This window comes from Nilaparvata lugens, chromosome 5, assembly GCF_014356525.2.
Source record: "Nilaparvata lugens isolate BPH chromosome 5, ASM1435652v1, whole genome shotgun sequence".
NCBI classification, from domain to species: Eukaryota; Metazoa; Arthropoda; class Insecta; order Hemiptera; family Delphacidae; genus Nilaparvata; species Nilaparvata lugens.
In genome coordinates, this window is record NC_052508.1 from 21,229,460 (window position 1) to 21,248,355 (window position 18,896).

Genomic DNA, 18,896 nt, shown 5'->3' on the forward strand with positions numbered 1-18,896 from the left:
GGTTGGCAGGACGCTCAGCTGTAGCTCTGTATGTAAACATAATTTCAAAAACATTATTTCTTGATCAACACACATAACGTAGAATTAACTTTTTTAAAATTGATGATCTCAGACAAGGTACACTAAGAATGACTCTTATCATTTTACTTTATTTTGCTTCAAATATTGATCATGATATAACGTTTCATAAAAATTTGAAATAAATGTTTGATCTGCTTTAGTTCACTTTTGAATGTTATGTTTATTATTCAATTTCAATTAATTGCATTTCTGTGTAGAAAATTCAAAGTTTGCAGTTGGTAAACTGCTAACTGTTATTGTAATGTTGATTGTTGAAGTGGTTGAATCATAAATTTTCAGTTCATAATAATTTGCGTTTTCGTACTCAGCTAAGTTTGCTTCAGAAACTTTTGAATATTGATCTATTCAGAAAGTAATTTGCCAACAGAATTTTCAAGTTCTTTCCTTGGAAATCTTAGATTTTTGCTTATTTGAATAATACAAGAGAGTTTCAGTTTGTATACATTACATGAAGATTTGATGTTCCCTCCAAAATGGTAAGTGAACTCAATAAATTATGTTTCTTATATTACTGTGCCACCAACTTTATTAATTTTACCACTTACATTATTATTGGCAAGTAAAATGAATACATCGATATTTTGTTGAAATATTGAATTATTGAATAATAGTGTCATGGAACGGTTTCCATCTTTTGTTCACACCTTTTTGATACTTTATTATGAACCGCCTTGACGAACTGAGAACCTGAGAAGACAAAATGAGCTGTAGTACAAGAAGATTTGATCATTGTGTCAACAATAACTATCATTATTTCTCAAAATTTTGATCCTTTAGGTGTCCTTATAAGCGCCTCCCCACTAGGTAATCTTGAAAGTAAGTGCAATGGGTGTTTCTAGTCTAGTAAAACAATTGTATAAAGTATGATTTCAAAATATTGGTTTGATCCGTTAGGAAGGCCTTAAAAGTTATCAATAAAAGTTAGTCAATAAAAAAATGAATTTTGGCTGGGACATGGTTTTCAATTTCAACTAGTATTCCTCCTTTTCCCTTTACTTGATTTTTTAATTTCTGAGGAATCCTTTCAGAATCAGCCTAATTGTTATTTCACATAGTATGTGATTTTTCATCATCACTTTTTCACTCCAAATTGTATACGTTATATATGTACAGTAAAAGTAGTGAGTTTTCAGAATTTTCAAAAAATCTTTAAAAGTAGCCTACTTCTTTATTGAAAATTTGTATCTCTAAAACCAGAAATTGTAGATCGAACGCAATTTTTTTGGAAATTCTATTGTCTTTAATTTTGTGTAGATTGCTTTATTCAAAGATCTCAAAGTTTTCAAAATAAAATGAAAAATTGAGATGAAGGGGTGAGGCAAATCGCCCTCTGGCTTGTCAGCAACTTTCAGATCCGAATTTTGTGCTCCAAAATACATATGTAAGAAGCTGGTTGCTCTACATTCACGCTTCTTCTTTCTAATCATATGAACCATATGACTTGTTAATAATTTACTAATGTTGTTTATCAAACTAACAGCAGAGCTGATGAGAGAATCATTGAATGTTCATATTTGTACAGTTTAAGATTTATTGAGATTTATATTATAATTGATATTAAAATCGATTTTCCAAAGTAAATGAAAATCTTTCGTCAATTATTCATTTTAAGTAATATGTGCGAAGTAAGATCATTATAAATCGATTTTTTTGTTCAACATGCCGAAAAAAGGTAAGAGTGAATTTTTAATTGATATTGATAGGAAGTTTGTTTTGGAAAAATTCTCTGAGAAAATTGGACAAAATGCAAAATTATGGCTGGAAGATTTTGAGAAAGAATGTATCCGTTACAATATCCACAACGATGAAGAAAAAATAACATGTTTAAGACTATTTTTAGAAGGGAGTTCTGAAGATTGGTATACTTCCAACAAATATAAATTAGGATTGAAAAATTGGAATTTGTGGTCAAAAACATTTCTCCAAACTTTTTCTAATAAAGGCTGGTCAAATGTGAGATATGCATATTCATTCAAATACATTGAAAATTTTGGATCTATGCTTGATTATGCTTTGAAGAAGGAACGATTATTGTTTGAATGTGAGAGAACTATGACAGATGAATCTAGAATCTCACATATTGTTGTGGGACTACCAGTTCATATTCAGAATAGATTAGATAAGGAAAATATCGAGACCACAGAAGATCTGATGAATGAGATTCAAAAATATGATTCATTCACAAACTCAAACGGACATAGTCATATAAATAGCCAGAAAAAAGACTCAACCAAGATGGAAGAGATAAGAAGAAAGAAGACTCCTTGTTCTGTATGTACAGCCTTGGGAAAACCAAATCGCTTTCATCCTGCAGAGATCTGTAGGAATAAAAATAAAACAGTGAATTTCACAACCTGTGAGGAAAATACACTCGATGTTGATAACTCAAAAAACTGAATAAGCCGGCGTGTAAGTTCATTCCATTGATTACAGTTAATGTACTAGTTGATAAAAAGAAGATTGTAAAAGGGGTTTATGACAGTGGCTCAAATATCACTCTAATAAATCAGAAAATTGTTGATGAGCTGAAAACAAAACTTATGAACGACCATAACCTTTTTCGAACTATTAGTGGTGTGAATTTTACAAATCGCCGGGCCAAAATTCCAATGAAAATCAATAAAATCGAAGAAATATTAGATGTATATGTTGTGAAGAACAATAATTTCTCTTATGACTTACTTCTTGGATTGGATGCAATAAAAAAGTTCAAATTGATACAGAATGAAAACTGCATTTGTGACCCACGAAGGCCATTATCAATGGTTACGGATACCATTTGGTTTGAAGACCGCGCCTGCAATTTTTCAAAGAATATTGGGTAACACTTTACAAAAAAATAAGTTGACTGATTTTTGTACTTGCTACATTGATGATATTTTAATATTTTCAAAGACATTTGAGGAACACTTGAAACATATAAACCTCGTACTTGATGCGGTTTATAAAGAAGGGTTCAAGCTGAAATTGGAAAAATGTAACTTTGCAAGGAGTTCAATTAAATATTTGGGACACATAATTGAAAATAACTCAGTCCGTCCACTCACTGACAATCTCAAAGCAATTGAAAAGAGACAAACAACCGAAAACCAAGAAGAATGTACGCCAGTCTAAGGGCAAAATAAATGTCTATTATAAATCAATTCAATTCAATTCAATTTATTATTATTAAAAACACACATAACAAGACAAAACAAAATTACAAAGAATTTGAAACAAATAAAACACAATAAAATGTTACAAATATAAAAAACCATGGGCTTTGTGGTTGGGTGTGTTGGAGAAGAGAAAAAAAGAGAGGAAGATACCTAGCCAACTATGGTTTCCCATGTAATAGGCCGGCAAAGAAGAGAAGAGAAGTAATGAGGGAAAAATGTAAGGGAGAAATGGGGGGAAGGAAGAAAACAGAGGAATAGGTACTCAAAATAAAGGTAAGCGAGTCCACTGAAAAATGAAAAAACAATGCTGGAGCAGAAATCTCGAGTCATATATCTAAATGGAAGAAGAAATTACTGTATGTCCAGTTTTTTATATCCAGTTTAATTTTTCCGCTGATCTTATTGTCCATGAGAAAGTGATTTGGAATGAGGTTTATTATTTTAGTACCTATGTAAATTAACTGCCTCCTTATACATTCAATATTAGTGTTATAGGTTACATATTTGTTAGCAGTGGCCCTTAGATTATAATAATTAAGTGTAGAGTTTATTGTGAGAGGAAAATCGGATCTATATTTTATCAAGTACTCAATTACGGTTTTTATGTATAATTGACGTATAGTCATGACCTCAAAATCACTAAAAACCATATCCGTTGGATAGAGCCTGGGTTTGCTTAATATAGTTTTAATTATCAGTTTTTGTGCTACAAATAATTCAGCAATATGACAGTTGAAACAGCCTCCCCAAACAACTATGCCATACTGCAGAATTGACTTGACTAGAGCATGATACATCATTTTCAGGTGGTTCTTATTAAGAATTCTGTTAACTTGGTAAAATTTAAAAGATAAATATCTAATTTTTCTACATATGTATTTAATATGAACATCCCATTTAAGGTTTTCATCAATTATGATTCCCAAGTACTTAGTATTATTGACTTTTTTAATGGTGGGACAATCACAATTACCCAAGTTTAAATTGCACTGAGAATGGAGTCTCAAATCTTGATTCTCGTTGGGCTGTCCTACTCTATTTGCAGAGAAAGTTATGTAATTCGTTTTTTCAATATTTAAACTCAAGGTATTCTTATCTAACCACTTCTTGATTAAAAGCATATTATTTTCAGCTATGGTATGAACTTCATTCCATGAATTACCGTGAAAAATAGCTGCAGTATCATCTGCAAAGGATATCACAGTTGAGTTTAGAAGTCTTAAATTTAAAAAGTCATTTACATAGAGTATGAAAAGGATGGGAGAAAGTACAGTACCTTGAGGAAGACCATAAGAAGTTAAGTTAGTTACACTAGATTGATCATTTATGGTTAGGGACTGGGTTCTATTACTCAGATAGCTTTTGAACAATTTAAGCGAGACTCCTCTGAAACCATAGGACTCCAGTTTATTGAACAAAGTATTATGAGGTATTGTATCAAAAGCTTTGCGTATATCCAGGAAGACTGCAATAGTTTTCTTATTGGAGTTTATTTTATCAGATAAAGTATTGACGAATTTTATTAGAGCGTCAGATGTACTTTTACCATTTTGGAAACCGAATTGGTTCTTGTTGATTATTTTGTTAAGATTCAAGAAAGAAACAACTCTTGACTTTATAAGTTTCTCCATTATTTTAGCAAGGTTGCTGATAAGACTAATTGGTCTATAATTACAGGGATTAGTCGGGTCACCTTGTTTGAATAGAGGTTTTATTTTGGCTGACTTGAGGTGCTCAGGAAAATATCCCTATTGATAGTTTGAGCTTGTAATTTACCCACATTTGTGAAATAATTGTTGAGGGATTGAGCATCAAGTTCAGTACTCTTGTCGTTGATACTGTCCTCACCTATAACTTCGTTTATGCACTTCCACAACTTCATGCTGTTGTTATTACAATTTTCAATTTTCCCTTTATAGTAGACTTCCTTTGCATGATTTATGATCTTATTCAAACCATTACGATAAACTTTATATTCATTCTTTGATATATTGTTATTAGGATCTCTTCTGAGTCTAGAATGCATTTTGTCCCGCGTGATTATTGATCTTATGATGCCTTCAGATATCCAGGGCTTCAGGGGACGAAGTCTGTTAGGTATCTCTTTTACCTTTCTGCATTGGTTGATGAGACTGGTCAAACGATCGACAAATTTATTCATAATAGTGTCAATGCTTCCATTCACGGTATAGATTTCTTCCCAATCTTCATTCCTTATGCGTTCCAATAGTGCATGATAGTTGGTTCTAGTTAATGTGTTTATCAATACTTTTCTATTATTCTTATTGATAGGAACCTTCACCAAGTTCAGTACAACCGCGTAGTGGTCAGTTATGGTTGTCCTAAATATTGCTCCTTTAATGGACATAGGATGGTTGCCTGAATTTTTATAAAAAATGTGGTCAATGCAAGAATTTGTTGTGGTTGTTACTCTGGTATCACCAGTTATGTAAGACTTATAGCCATTACTATTGAAAATATGCAGATAATCTTGAACAGGAACACTAGTTGAATGTGTATTTATATTCATGTCTCCCGCCACACATACATTTATTCCATTAGGAATATTACTGATTTCATTACTCAGACTATTAAGAAAATTATCAATATTTTGATTACTTGGTGATCTATAAACCCCAATCACCTTCACAATAAAATCATCAATTCTTAGGTCAGCACTAACTACATTAGCATCAGTAATATCGAGTGAAACTTCATTGAATCTTATACAATCTTTTATGTACATGCATAATCCATCACATTTATTCTGTTTAGTGAACTTATTTATTGCCGTATATCCAGGAATGCTGAAAATGAACGGCATATCTGCAGTCAACCAGGTCTCCGTTAATATTATAATGTGAATATCAGTTTTCAATTCATTGAGGCAGCAAATGAACTGATCGAAATTAGCATTCAAACTACGTATATTCATAGACATAATATTGAAACACTCAGCATCTTTATTTCTGTACTCGAGAAAATGATAGTTCAAATAATCGTCGATTACATCTGTTTCATTTTCTGTTTCTAAAATATTCAGAACTTCTTCAGTGTCACTCATAACTTATATCATCAGGTCCACTTCTCTTTTCCTTGTTCCATTTAACAAGCCCCTCACTATCTATGAATTTAAGTTTCTTAATTAGTTTGTCCACAGCATCATCTACTAGACTGGTTGTTAAATACCTGAAAGTTTCAGTGTGTCTAGACAAAGCGACAATCGCATGGGGCATGCTGTTATAGATTTCATTCTCCTTGTACTTAATTCTGATTAGAATAACATTTTTATGAGTTAGCCCTTGTGCTTCATGGATTGTGTGAAGTGCAACATCCTCTCTCCACTTTATAGTATCACCCACCATAAGTTTTTCCTCTTGGGTGAATGTCAATATCAAAGTGTCGGGTTGTATCAGATGGTATTCCCCATTTCTGTAAGTAGGCAGAATTGAGATAGCTCTTTCATTAATCGTCGTAATATTTTCATAGACAGTGGAAAGGACAAAACAAACATCGATAGGACATCTACGAGTTACCGTTTGCTTTGTAAAAGGTTCGCAGAATTCTGAAATTTTATGCCATCTTGTGGCATAATTACTTCTCTCAATATAGGGTATTTGGTTTGCGTCACCAACAACAATCATTTCTGAGGCCTTACTCAAGTTAGCAATAAACCCGATGTAACCCGCATGCATAAGTAGAGCTTCATCAATAAAAACTCTATCGTATGTTTTATTCTGATTATGATTTATTATATATGAGCCAACTGTTCTGTAATCAAGCTTAAGACGATTACAATGTTTTCGACCATACCTTTCAATGACAGTTTCACGGATTGCTTTAATACCTGCCCGTGTTTGAGTGAGTACTAGATCCTTGCCAGGCTCATGATGCGAGACTATAAAGTAAGATTTACCACAGCCGGGAACACCGTCATACCACTTTATTTTAGGAAGTTTACACTCATGAAGAGTTATTCTATTTATAGTTTTTATTAATTCGCTATTCAGCATAAGTGTAGTATTACGTGTGACTAAAACATATCGTTCTTTAGTAGAGAATTTTAAAGTATCCTCTTGAAATTCTACGTAACTTCCACCCTGCTCCAAGCAATATCCCATTCGGTATTTAGAGTTTGTTTTGAATAGGAATCTTTTCAAATTATTATCATAGATGTTCATATTGTTATTCAGGACGCTTATTAGTTCATCACCTGATATTGACATGTTTCTATGCGTGATCCTAAGAAGAATATTTTTATATATTTTAGCATTTTCGTTATCAGTGTTTTGAAGTAGAGTCCGTAATTCAATCATAGAGTTTATGAATGCTTCACGTTTATTATTACCTTCAAAGAATCCTACAGGGTACTCAACTCCCGGACTATCAGATAGCTTAGGTATATTAAGAAAATTAATTTCACAATAACCTCGATAATAAAAAATAAACTTCAAATCTCTAGCTCCTATGACAGTACTCAAGAGTTCAGTGGCAGGAATATCAAAATAAGTTTCACCAAGATTGTTAAAAGAATCAATTCCTATAATCAAAGGGTAATTGAATTTACTCCAATCATTTATTCTATTCAAAAGATCAATAAGTACCCCATTTTCACCATCATTTAATATGAAAATAGGAATGTTTTTATCAGAAAACAAAACTCTTATACAATTAGAATCTCGTAACACATTCAGGTGATTCCATTCTTCAAGAGAGAAATATTTTTTATTTCTAAGCAGAGAGAGTCCTTTGGATGTTTTAATACTATTTCCTATTTTTGTAAAAGATATCATAACATCAACCCTCTCACCAAAATTATAAACCAGACTTATCTTACTTTTATCAGTATTAGTTGTTACGTAGAAACTATCAATTTTGTTAAGGATGGAATTTAAAGTAATCATTTTGTGTTGGGTTGATTGCTTGATTTTACTATCACTTTTATTTTTATTTATCCTCAGTATATTGAATATTTTTCTTTCAGATTCCATAATCAGTTCTATCAATTATTTGTTGTAACGCTTTTTGATAGGAAGGGCACTCTCTGTCACCTACTTTGTGATCGAAAGCTTTTTTATCATTGCGGCAATTTAAACATGAGGGCTTTTTGTCTCTATTAGGGCACTCTTTAACATCATGTCCTGTAGTGGAACAGTGAGCACAGGTGTTTTGTGCTTGAGTGCAATGCTTACTGATATGTCCAATTTTTTGGCACTTGAAGCAACGAGAGACGGCAACATAGTCTCCAACTCGGCACACCCTCCAATCAATACCAATCCGCGATTTGTTAATAAATTCTTTTCTTAATTCACCAGTGCACTCCACTACCCAGTGCACGGTGTTTTTGTTTTTCGGTCCTATTTTAAAAATCGGCCTAAAGTTTTTCAAGAAATTTTCCCTACTCAGTGACGATGACTCGAGATTTCTCTCATACACATCGTTTGCCAATTCAGCAGCAGTTATATCTGCAGCGACTTGGCAATTTGGATTGTGGCTCGCTTACCTTTATGTTTGGATGTTGCAGGACCTTATCACCCAAAACATTTTCCTTATTGGCCCTTGGGTGAAGCACCAACAGCACACCCCCACCACGGACATCAACAGCTTTTTTAATGTTCAAATTTTGTTCACGGGTGATGTTCTTCTTTATTGTTTCTCGAATTTTTCCGCTTTGTTCCTTTTCCGTTCCATTTATTTTTGCTGGCTTCAGGATGATCACATTCTCCTTGGGCGACAGCTTCTTGGTCCGGGGCGGAGACTCCCTGGCTGCAGCAGTGGAGGAGGCACTCGATAATGCAGAAGGTGCGGTCCTCTTCTTTGGCAGTTGCACGGCCTCAGCAAATGAGATCGGCTTGTTGTGGCTTTTTGCAACTTCACTTGCTAGTTTATTCACACTCTGCTCCAGAGTGTGAATTTTTCCAAACATTTCCGCGTTGTTATCTTGTATATGTTGCTTAACGTCTATTCTTTCGATACTTATGTTAAGTTCATTGCACATATTTAAAAACGAATCATAGTCCTCTCTGGATACTTTCTTTTTCAAGATAATTTCACTCCCCCATTTCAGAAATTTCTCTTGTATATTTTTAAGAGAACGTACCTCGAAACGTATTCCGCTATCGTTTTTACTTTTCGGTGGCAATTCGGGAGGCATATTCATTTCATCCTTTTCCTCCTCTTCCTCGTATTCTAGTTGCGCGGATGGTGGTAGTTTTGTTGGCGTATTATTGGCGAATGGATCATCTTAAGGCTGATAGATCCAAAACACCATAATTTATTGATAGTTTGATAATGTTTTTTTAAAGAAACAGAACCTAATTTTTAAAGAGAGCAATGTTCAAACGAAAAATTTGGTGACACACTTTTCACTCAGAAAAAAAAACGTTGAGTAGTTTTCACTGTGAAAAACTGCTGAGTAGACTGCTGGTTGTTGGTGTTGACACAACTTGTTCCACTTTCACTACTAATACTACTCTACACTAATTATTCGCTACGATCTGCACTCTACGGAGGTCTGATTACGACTGACCAAATACATAGAGAATGCAGTGAAAGTTCTAGAACCTTTACACGATCTACTGAGGAAGGACATACCTTTTATCTGGTCAGAGACATGTGATAAAGCTTTCCAAAACGTGAAGAAATACTTATGTTCTAGTCCCGTATTACAAATTTATGATTATGAAAAACCAGTATTCATTTTCACCGATGCCAGTGGAGAGGGATTTGGAGCTGTACTGAAACAACCAAAAGAAAATAATGAGCTTCATCCAGTAGCATATTTTTCAAAAAAACTGAGCCCTGCTCAAAAGAAGAAAAAAGCTATTTATCTGGAATGTATGGCTATAAAAGAGACAATTATGTATTGGCAATATTGGTTGATAGGACGGAAGTTTACAGTGATCACAGACCACAAACCATTGGAGAATTTCAGAGTGAAAGCACGAACCGATGAAGAATTGGGAGATCTTGTATACTACCTATCGCAATATGATTTCACATTGATATATAGCCCAGGAAAAGGAAATGTTGAAGCAGATACTTTATCAAGAAATCCAGTTTTAGAGCACTTTGAAGGAAATGAAGACATTTTAACAGTTGTGAATTTGATATCTATACAAGAAATAAAAGACGATCAAGAAAAAAGCAAAGAAGCAATAATGAATAATAGGAATGTTGAATATAAAGAGGAAATATTCTACAAATGTATGAAAGGAAACAAAAGAATCTTCCTTTCTCAAGAAAAGGGTAAAGAATTGATTGAGAAAATTCATTTTCAACTAGGACATATCGGAACTCACCACACACTATTACACATACGTCCACATTACTACTTTTCCAACATGGATGAAATGGTCAAGCGCTATTGTGATTCGAGTCATATATGTAAGAAGAATAAAACAAGAAGAGGTCGCTCAATAGGATTACTTTCACAATTGGGTCCAGCTAGTGAACCGTATGAGATCATGTCGATAGATACTGTTGGAGGGTTTGGTGGAAACAACTCAACAAAACGATACCTACACATATTGGTCGATCACTTCTCTAGATATGCATTCACTTCAAGCTCTAGCGGTCAAACTACTAAAGAATACATTCGTTTGCTAGATCCTATCTTACAAAACCATTCTGTCAAGATCCTATTAGCTGATCAATATGCGTCTATCAAATCAAAAAAGTTTAGAGATTACCTACTCGAAAAAGGTGTTACAATGGTGTTCACATCGGTAGATTGCCCACAATCAAATGGTCTTAATGAGCGGCTAAACCAGACATTGGTGAATCGTATTAGATGCAAAGTGAATAGTCCAGAAGGAAGAACGCAGACGTGGTCGAAAATAGCGGAAAGTTGCACATCAGAATACAACAAGACAATCCATAGCACTACTAAATTTACACCAAGATATCTGCTATTGGGAGAGGATTTGGAAATAATACCATCACAACTGAGGAAAAAACGAAACTTACAAATAGACAGAGAAGAAGCAATAAAAAATTCCAATTTAAACCACAAACGGAACAAACTGAGATGTGATAAGAACAGAAGAATATATGGTTTCAAGGAAAAAGAACTAGTGTATATAGAAAAAGGGAACAAGTTGAATAGAAATAAATTAGATGAAGTTAGAAGTGGACCGTTCCCCATTATAAGAAGAATATCAAACTCAATGTATGAAGTGGCCTGCGGAATCAATGGGAGTGAACCAATCATCTGTCACTCAAGCAAATTGACACCTTCGAGGAAGTTTCTTGTTCAAAGGGGGGAGATGTAAGAAGCTGGTTGCTCTACATTCACGCTTCTTCTTTCTAATCATATGAACCATATGACTTGTTAATAATTTACTAATGTTGTTTATCAAACTAACAGCAGAGCTGATGAGAGAATCATTGAATGTTCATATTTGTACAGTTTAAGATTTATTGAGATTTATATTATAATTGACATTAAAATCGATTTTCTAAAGTAAATGAAAATCTTTCGTCAATTATTCATTTTAAGTAATATGTGCGAAGTAAGATCATTATACATATAAAACCGGCAAGAGAATTTATTTTCGAACTGTTTCCTGAAAAATTCTCTTTAAAATTTAAAAAACTTCTTGTATTGAAATTGTTCTTTGTATTAATCATTTTCAGCAAGAAAAACCATTTGTTTTGAAACTGTCCGTATTCGACGAAGGGCGTCTGCCATTCTTTCTTGGAGGTAATATCAATACAACTTTACTGAAAAAGTTCACTCATGAAGCCAATGAGGAGTTAAAAGCTGTGAAGAAAGTAGGCAGAGACTATGCGAACAAATCAAAGAATTTGTTGAAATCGACAATCAAATCCACTTGTAAGTATACTTTTCTTCATATGCTTACATCAAGATTTATTTATTTATTTATATTTTTTACAAAGAAGCACTGATTGGGAAAGAATAACTAAGGATACTCCTTGTACTATTTCTTTCCCAAATTTAGATAACACTCTAAAAGTCCAAAATAGGGTTATGATTTCACTTTACTAAAATTTAGTCCATTTTCACTCAAAAACAACGAAAACTAAGATTTTTAAATTTTGACGGTTGAAAACAATAAAAAACAAAAATATCACACTCAAATCATCATTAATTGGAAAATTGGAGTTATTTTACAAAATTTAGAGCCAGAAAAAACACAACTCACTATTCAGCACAGCTGATTATAAATCAACGGCATTCAAACTATTATCTCCTTCTTATATTATTGCATTATTGTTGCTATAAATAACTAGTTGTACTGTGAACAGTAGACCTTACGCAGTTTTCTCATCCACAAGTTTCTAATGTCACCTGTTCTAGTTGATTCAGTTGAATCACAATTCACAGTTGAATCATAATTTACTCTTAAAAACTGTTATCTGTTTTATCCTAGATCAAAAACTCACTCATGTTAATAAACTCAGTTCACGTTTGAATTTCTATCCCATATGATGATTTATCCAGTTTCGTGATAACGAAATATTTTGAAATTAATCTTTTTCAATCAATAATATTTATAATTTCTTCGGCATTATCCAGTTCATTTAATCATTTTTTTTATTTTTAATCACCTAGGTATTAAATTTGTTTTTCAAATGTGAGAATATTGATACTAATGGGCAAGCATCATGAAAAATATTGAAACCCTACCTTATTGACCGAGCGAAGTGAGGTCTAAGATTCAAATCGACGGTTTTGCATTTCTCTTTATGTTTAAATGTTTATATATGTTGCGCATTTACAGCCAAACGCAGCAATAGATTTTTATGAAATTTGACAAGTATGTTCCTTTTTGAATTTAGCGTCGACGTATACATAAGGTTTTTTTAAAATTTTGCATTTTAAGGATAATACAAAAGAGGAATGAGTTTTCTTCGAACATCAATATTACCGTAAAAATCAGACTATAGAAATTATTCATCATAAATCAGGTGTCTAGTGGACTATAATAGGTATTATCCGTTCAAAAACATCAAACATCTTGAAAATGTATCTTTCCATCAACGTTAGTAGTCTAACTAACGTTGTCTACTAACTTTGTCTTTCTATAAGCTAATGCCATGATTCTAGTTTGGAGTTATTGATAGAAAACATTTTTTTTACATTTTTACTTTCCTTGCCCTATTACCATAGGTAAGGAAAGTATTGCTTTCCGAAAAAAATTAAGGTACCCAAATTTGTAAATTTCTATACGTTTCAAGGTCCCCTGAGTCCAAAAAACTGGTTTTTGGGTATTGGTCTATATATATATATATATATATATATATATATATATAATATATATATATATATATATATATATATATATATATATTATATGTGTGTGTGTGTGTATGTGCGTCTGCGTACACGATATCTCATCTCCCAATTAACGGAATGACTTGACATTTGGAACTTAAGGTCCTTACATCCGACACGAACAATTTCGATCAAATTCAATTAATGATAACTGCTAAAAAAGCAAAAATGTTGTCAAAAACAGGGTTTTTCGCGATTTTCTCGAAAACGGCTCCAAAGATTTTGATCAAATCCATACCTAAATTAGTCATTGATAAGCTCCATCAACTGCCATAAGTCTCATATCTGTAAAAATTTCAGGAACTCCGCCCCATCTATGCAAAGTTTGATTTTAGATTCCCAATTATTAGGCTTCAGATACAATTTAAACAAAAAAAAAAAACAAAAATTAGTGGAAAATATTGAGCATGAAAATCTATACAATTAATGCTCAGTAACATTTTCACCTAAAATTGAAAATAAGGAAATGTGATTATTTCAATTGCAAACTGTTGATTCTATTAAATTATTCACTATGAAGAGATGGCAGACCTCGTGTGTTTCCAGCGTTATTGTCCTGTCACCAGCTGGCTCAGATCTTTGAATAGTAGTAGACTTGAGATGCGCGGGAACACTAGCGTCAGGTGATCAATTTTCATAACGACAAGGAAAGTTGTGTGAGTGCGCCACTCACTTCTTTTTTAATCTGATGGTTAAAATTCCAACAAATATTATTGAAAAGAAATTGATTTTTAAAATCATGAAAAGTGAGAAATGAAGTTTGTAGGAAATCAGCATTATGGTAGTTTATTTTGTTAATTTCAACACACCGATTTTCCGCCAACACGACATTACAGAATGTTCTCTGATGGGTTGATTGGATTGGCGTATCGACGGCAGCCAGACCTGATAACAGCGCTCACACTCACATTCCGGGACGACACGTCACGTACGATAGGACAGAAAGCTCTATGTTTATTTAGGATTTTTTCTAGACATTTTAAATTGATAAATGATTTATTAATTTTTGAGTAAACATAACAGGTCAATGTAACTTACTGAGCGCGAGGTCTTCTGTTCACAGAACTACTAGTATAAATAGACACGGTCAGACTTCTGTGTAATGCATGCAATGAATAACTTATCACTTGTCAGCTGATTGATTATGAATAGTAGTCTGATTTATCCTATCTTCAAAGTAGATGATAATATATAGTGACTAGCCGTCAGGCTCGCTTCGCTCGCCATATCCGTCTAGCCAGGGGGCTCTGCCCCCTGGACCCCCAGGAATGGGATCAGCAGGCTCGCTTCGCTCGCCTGCATTTTTCATTTAGGCATTTTTATCATATGTTAGGACAATACAGTCGGGGGTCCAGACTAAACGGCTGGCAAAACGGATATGGCGAGAGAAGCGAGCCTGACTGCTAGTAACATAATATTCCCAGGATTGAAGTAGCAGTGCCCAATCAATTTTTCCGCGATAAATGCATTTAAATCTTCAACTTGGTGCCAACCTAACAAAGTCAACTCAACTTAATGCCAACCTGACAAAATTATTAATTTAGTTGCCAGTTAACAACTGTTTCGAAGAGGTACTCTATCTAGATTATAGTTCTATAGTAACATATGCTATGGAAATTTCAATTATAATTAAGAGATTGAGAGAAGAAGAATACACATGCTAAAAGACGATCTTTAAACCCTTAAAAACAACCCTTAGAGTTAAAATATTGCCAAAAGATTTCTTAGTGCGCCTCTAAAGGGCCAACTGAACATACCTACCAAATTTGAACGTTTTTGGTCAGGTAGATTTCTAGTTGTGCGAGTGAGTGAGTGAGTGAGTGCCATTTCGCTTTTATATATATAGATATCAGAGTATGGAGGAATTCCTTTTCTTTTCATATTATCCTTAAAATGCAACATTTAAAAAAACCTTTCAAAAAATTGTGTATACATCGACGCGCAGTTGAAAAAGGAATATTCCTGCCAAATCTCATCGAATTCTATCAACGCGTTTGGCCGTAATCGCGTTACATACAGACAGACAAAAGCAAATCGAGTTGAAACAAAGGCCTCACTACGTTCGGTCAATAAGAGTAATAAAGAGAGAGAATGAGAGACATTGTGGGTTTTTTTTTGCTGAGAGTGATGCCCGCATATGAGCTTGACATTATTTTTTATCAAGTTGGGTGTCAAAGCTTGCTTTAAGAAAGTCAACTTGAAGTTGAATAATTTGGATACAACTTTATCCAGATTCTCCACTTCCTTGCTGTTCTCCAAAATCATCGCCTTGAGGCCATGTCACACTGAGTACCGCTAGCACGTGCTAAAGAAGGTTTTTCGCAAGTTTTTTTTACACACTGAGCTCTCACCCGCGGTGGTACTCGCTTCTATTATCATTATTAGTGTGCGTGAGATTTCATATCATTTGAAGTATCTATAATACATTACACCACATGCTAGTTGAGAAACTACACCCCAGAAATTGTGAGTGCTGGGAAAGTTATCAAATGAAATGATTTTCTTGATTATAAACAATATTGGAAATGTTATTTATGTAGAAAGAAATTAAGTTGATATGCTAGCGATCGCTAAGCGAATAAAGTTGTTTTGGTTCACTTGCGCCTATTAGGTTTCACGCAGAACATTCATTGCGATTCTCGCCGTATGGGCGGTGGCACCAAACCACATTTTATGTCTTTGAAAGTCATTCAGTTTCGGTAGCAGAAATTCATTAATCATGTTTACTTATCAATGAGATGTTACTGTTTCTCTGCGATTCAAGTCTTCAGAAAAATAGCTTCAATCACAAACGCTCGATGTTCACTTGACCACGACATACTGGCTACTGAAATGGCAAAAATAGACCTGTCGATGTACAAAAATCCTGCCTTTTTAAAGCCAATATAACAAATTCTACTAAATCGTCAGATTAATATGCTGATCCCTGTATAAAACTTGTTCTGAATAACCTGTAAAATAATTATTGATTTCATTGGCTTTCCAGCTTCAAAAACAGACGAAGAAAAATCTCTACAACTGAGATATAATGAGCTGAATGTTAAGTATGAAAGCTTGGTCAACAACAACCTGCAGATCGAAGCTCAATGCGCTGCTAAGAAAGCTCTTGTTGAAGAAGAGTCTAAGAACAAAAATTTCAATTCGAAAAAAGCTGAACTAAAAGAGAACCTCGCGGTCTTGGAGAAAGGTAAATTCTTAGCCTGCTTTAAAATCATCCACCTCAAAACTCTTCAAGCAAGTTTCGATTTATTTTTATTTCATATTTGAGATTTTATTTTTATTGATCACATAATGTAAATTTCTTTGTGTTAACCAAAACCACTTCTATATAATATGAGGTTTACATTTCTCAAAGTAGTCCAAAGCTTTTTCAAAATTCGACTTATAATTTACATTGAATACAAACCCAACTTTAATAAGATATAACTTGAAATTAAACTTACCCATTTTACCACCAAATAAAATGTAAAAGCATCAAATTATCCATTTCATCTCTGATACAATGTTGTTTTCTCATCAATTAGTTTTCTTTTGGAATTGATTGTCTTACATAGGTCCGTGTTTAAAAATATTAGTGAGAAATAACTGTTTGGATTGAAAAACGTTTTTATGTACTTCTTCGAAGTTAGTAACTGTTCTTGTTCCTATCACTGGCTCAGTCAAGAAAAAAATATCTGATGCATTCGTCTGTCAGACAGTCACCTATCATGCAATGATCACCTATGTTGCAATGTTTTCAAGCAATAAAGGGTCTTGAAAGCTTTAGTAAAATGAAAAGTTGAACTGCCAAATTTAAATCTTCCAATATATTGGCTGTCCAAAATGCATAGACAATGAAGGTTTCACTTTTTGTTTTAGTAAAACTAAAATTACTTCCTTGAAAACAAAATAATAAGTTACAGGTCGTATTTGGTAGCAATTAATTTTTTTAACTCACTATTTTTGCGGAATTTAGAAAAATTTAATCCTCCAGAGAGTTGAAAATGCAATATTACAATATTCAAATCACATAATAATACAAATTATAAATTTTGTTTATTCATTTAATTTATCTAATTTTTCGTTTCAGAATGGATTATTCAAAAAGAAGCTATTGGAAGAAGTCATCTTCAAAATCTTTATGAGTGCAAATTTTATGAAAAGTATTTGAACTGCAAGTTGTTAGTGAAGAGCCCGTTATCACTTGAAGTTCAGTTTCACCCTGGTTACCACTTTACCTTGAGCCTTACCGGACAAAACAAATGGACTTGTAAGTATATTTGATTTTTATGAGTTGAGTAGAACCTCTATAACCCGGACTAACTGGGACCGAAGCAGCTTCTCCATTCGGGACACACAGAACTTTCACAATTACATGAAAACAATTTTTAAACTTTATAATGCATACACAAAACTAAACTAAAAATGTCTTCAAAAATTACCTCGGTTTAAGCTCGGGACACATATAACCGCACCGAGCCCGTGCCGAGCTACGTCCGCGACACGGTGATGATGGTAGGAGAACACACATATCCGTGCGACAGCCGAGCGGCAGCAGTGTCTCAGTTCTGTAGTGCTTCTTTGGTCTGATTTCTGAATGTGTTAAACTATTATTAATAATATAGGCCTAACACTATTTAAGCTTGTTACATCCGATTTAAATTTATATTTTTCAATTTCAAACTAATTACCTGTAGACGATGAGAATCATAGTGCTGGTATATATTTCGGTGCATAACAATACCACAATCAGTCATGTAGCCTATAGGAAGTATATATGAGCAATAAAATTGTTATCTTCTGCCTTATGTATCTAAACGTAATTAGTTTTAAATTAAAAATTTAAGACACGGTCACGGGTTCCTTCTTTTATACTTTTTGTTGTTTATTTTATTATTTATTATATTATGTCTATCATACCTTTGGCTTGACTTATTATTTGATTACACTTTTGGTTTAACTTATTTTCCATTCAACCATATTTATCATCACTTTGATCATAAAAAAAACTGGAAAATACCGTATCTCATCAATAAGTTTTTCACTCTCCATGTTAAACGAGCCCGCACAGTCTCCGTCAAAAGTAAACTGAACTAGTCGGTGTCGCGCGGGCACGCAACAAATACGGTGACGGTGTTGACGCGGTGCGGTAGTATGTGTCCCTGCACGTTTGAAAGCATTTGTTTTCTCACGCGCCGTGGCACGGCCGTGTGACGGATTCCGAGTGTGTAATCCAACTGTCCATCATTTCCAACTGTGTAATCTAGTGCTGAATGTCTATAGATTTAATTTCTAGGTCTTCTGATAAATATAATAAATTTCATAATGGTTATTCTCACCACTTTCATGAATATTTATAATGATCAGAACAATATTTA

General features: G+C 33.6%; 1 protein-coding gene across 4 annotated transcripts in view; it reads left to right on the forward strand.

Annotated features, from left to right (window-relative positions):
* The first annotated feature begins 314 nt into the window (after positions 1-314).
* The window catches only part of LOC111046050, a 53,231-nt gene continuing 34,649 nt past the window's right edge, over positions 315-18,896 (forward strand). For all 4 annotated transcript variants that reach the window (XR_005571274.1, XR_005571276.1, XR_005571273.1 and 1 more), the window contains exons 1-4: positions 315-557; positions 11,877-12,075; positions 16,526-16,726; positions 17,609-17,788. Coding sequence is in view for 1 of the 4 variants with exons in the window: in XM_022331538.2 (XP_022187230.2) it covers positions 555-557; positions 11,877-12,075; positions 16,526-16,726; positions 17,609-17,788 (583 nt within the window). In the remaining 3 variants the exon portion in view is untranslated. The remainder of the gene's footprint in view (positions 558-11,876; positions 12,076-16,525; positions 16,727-17,608; positions 17,789-18,896) is intronic.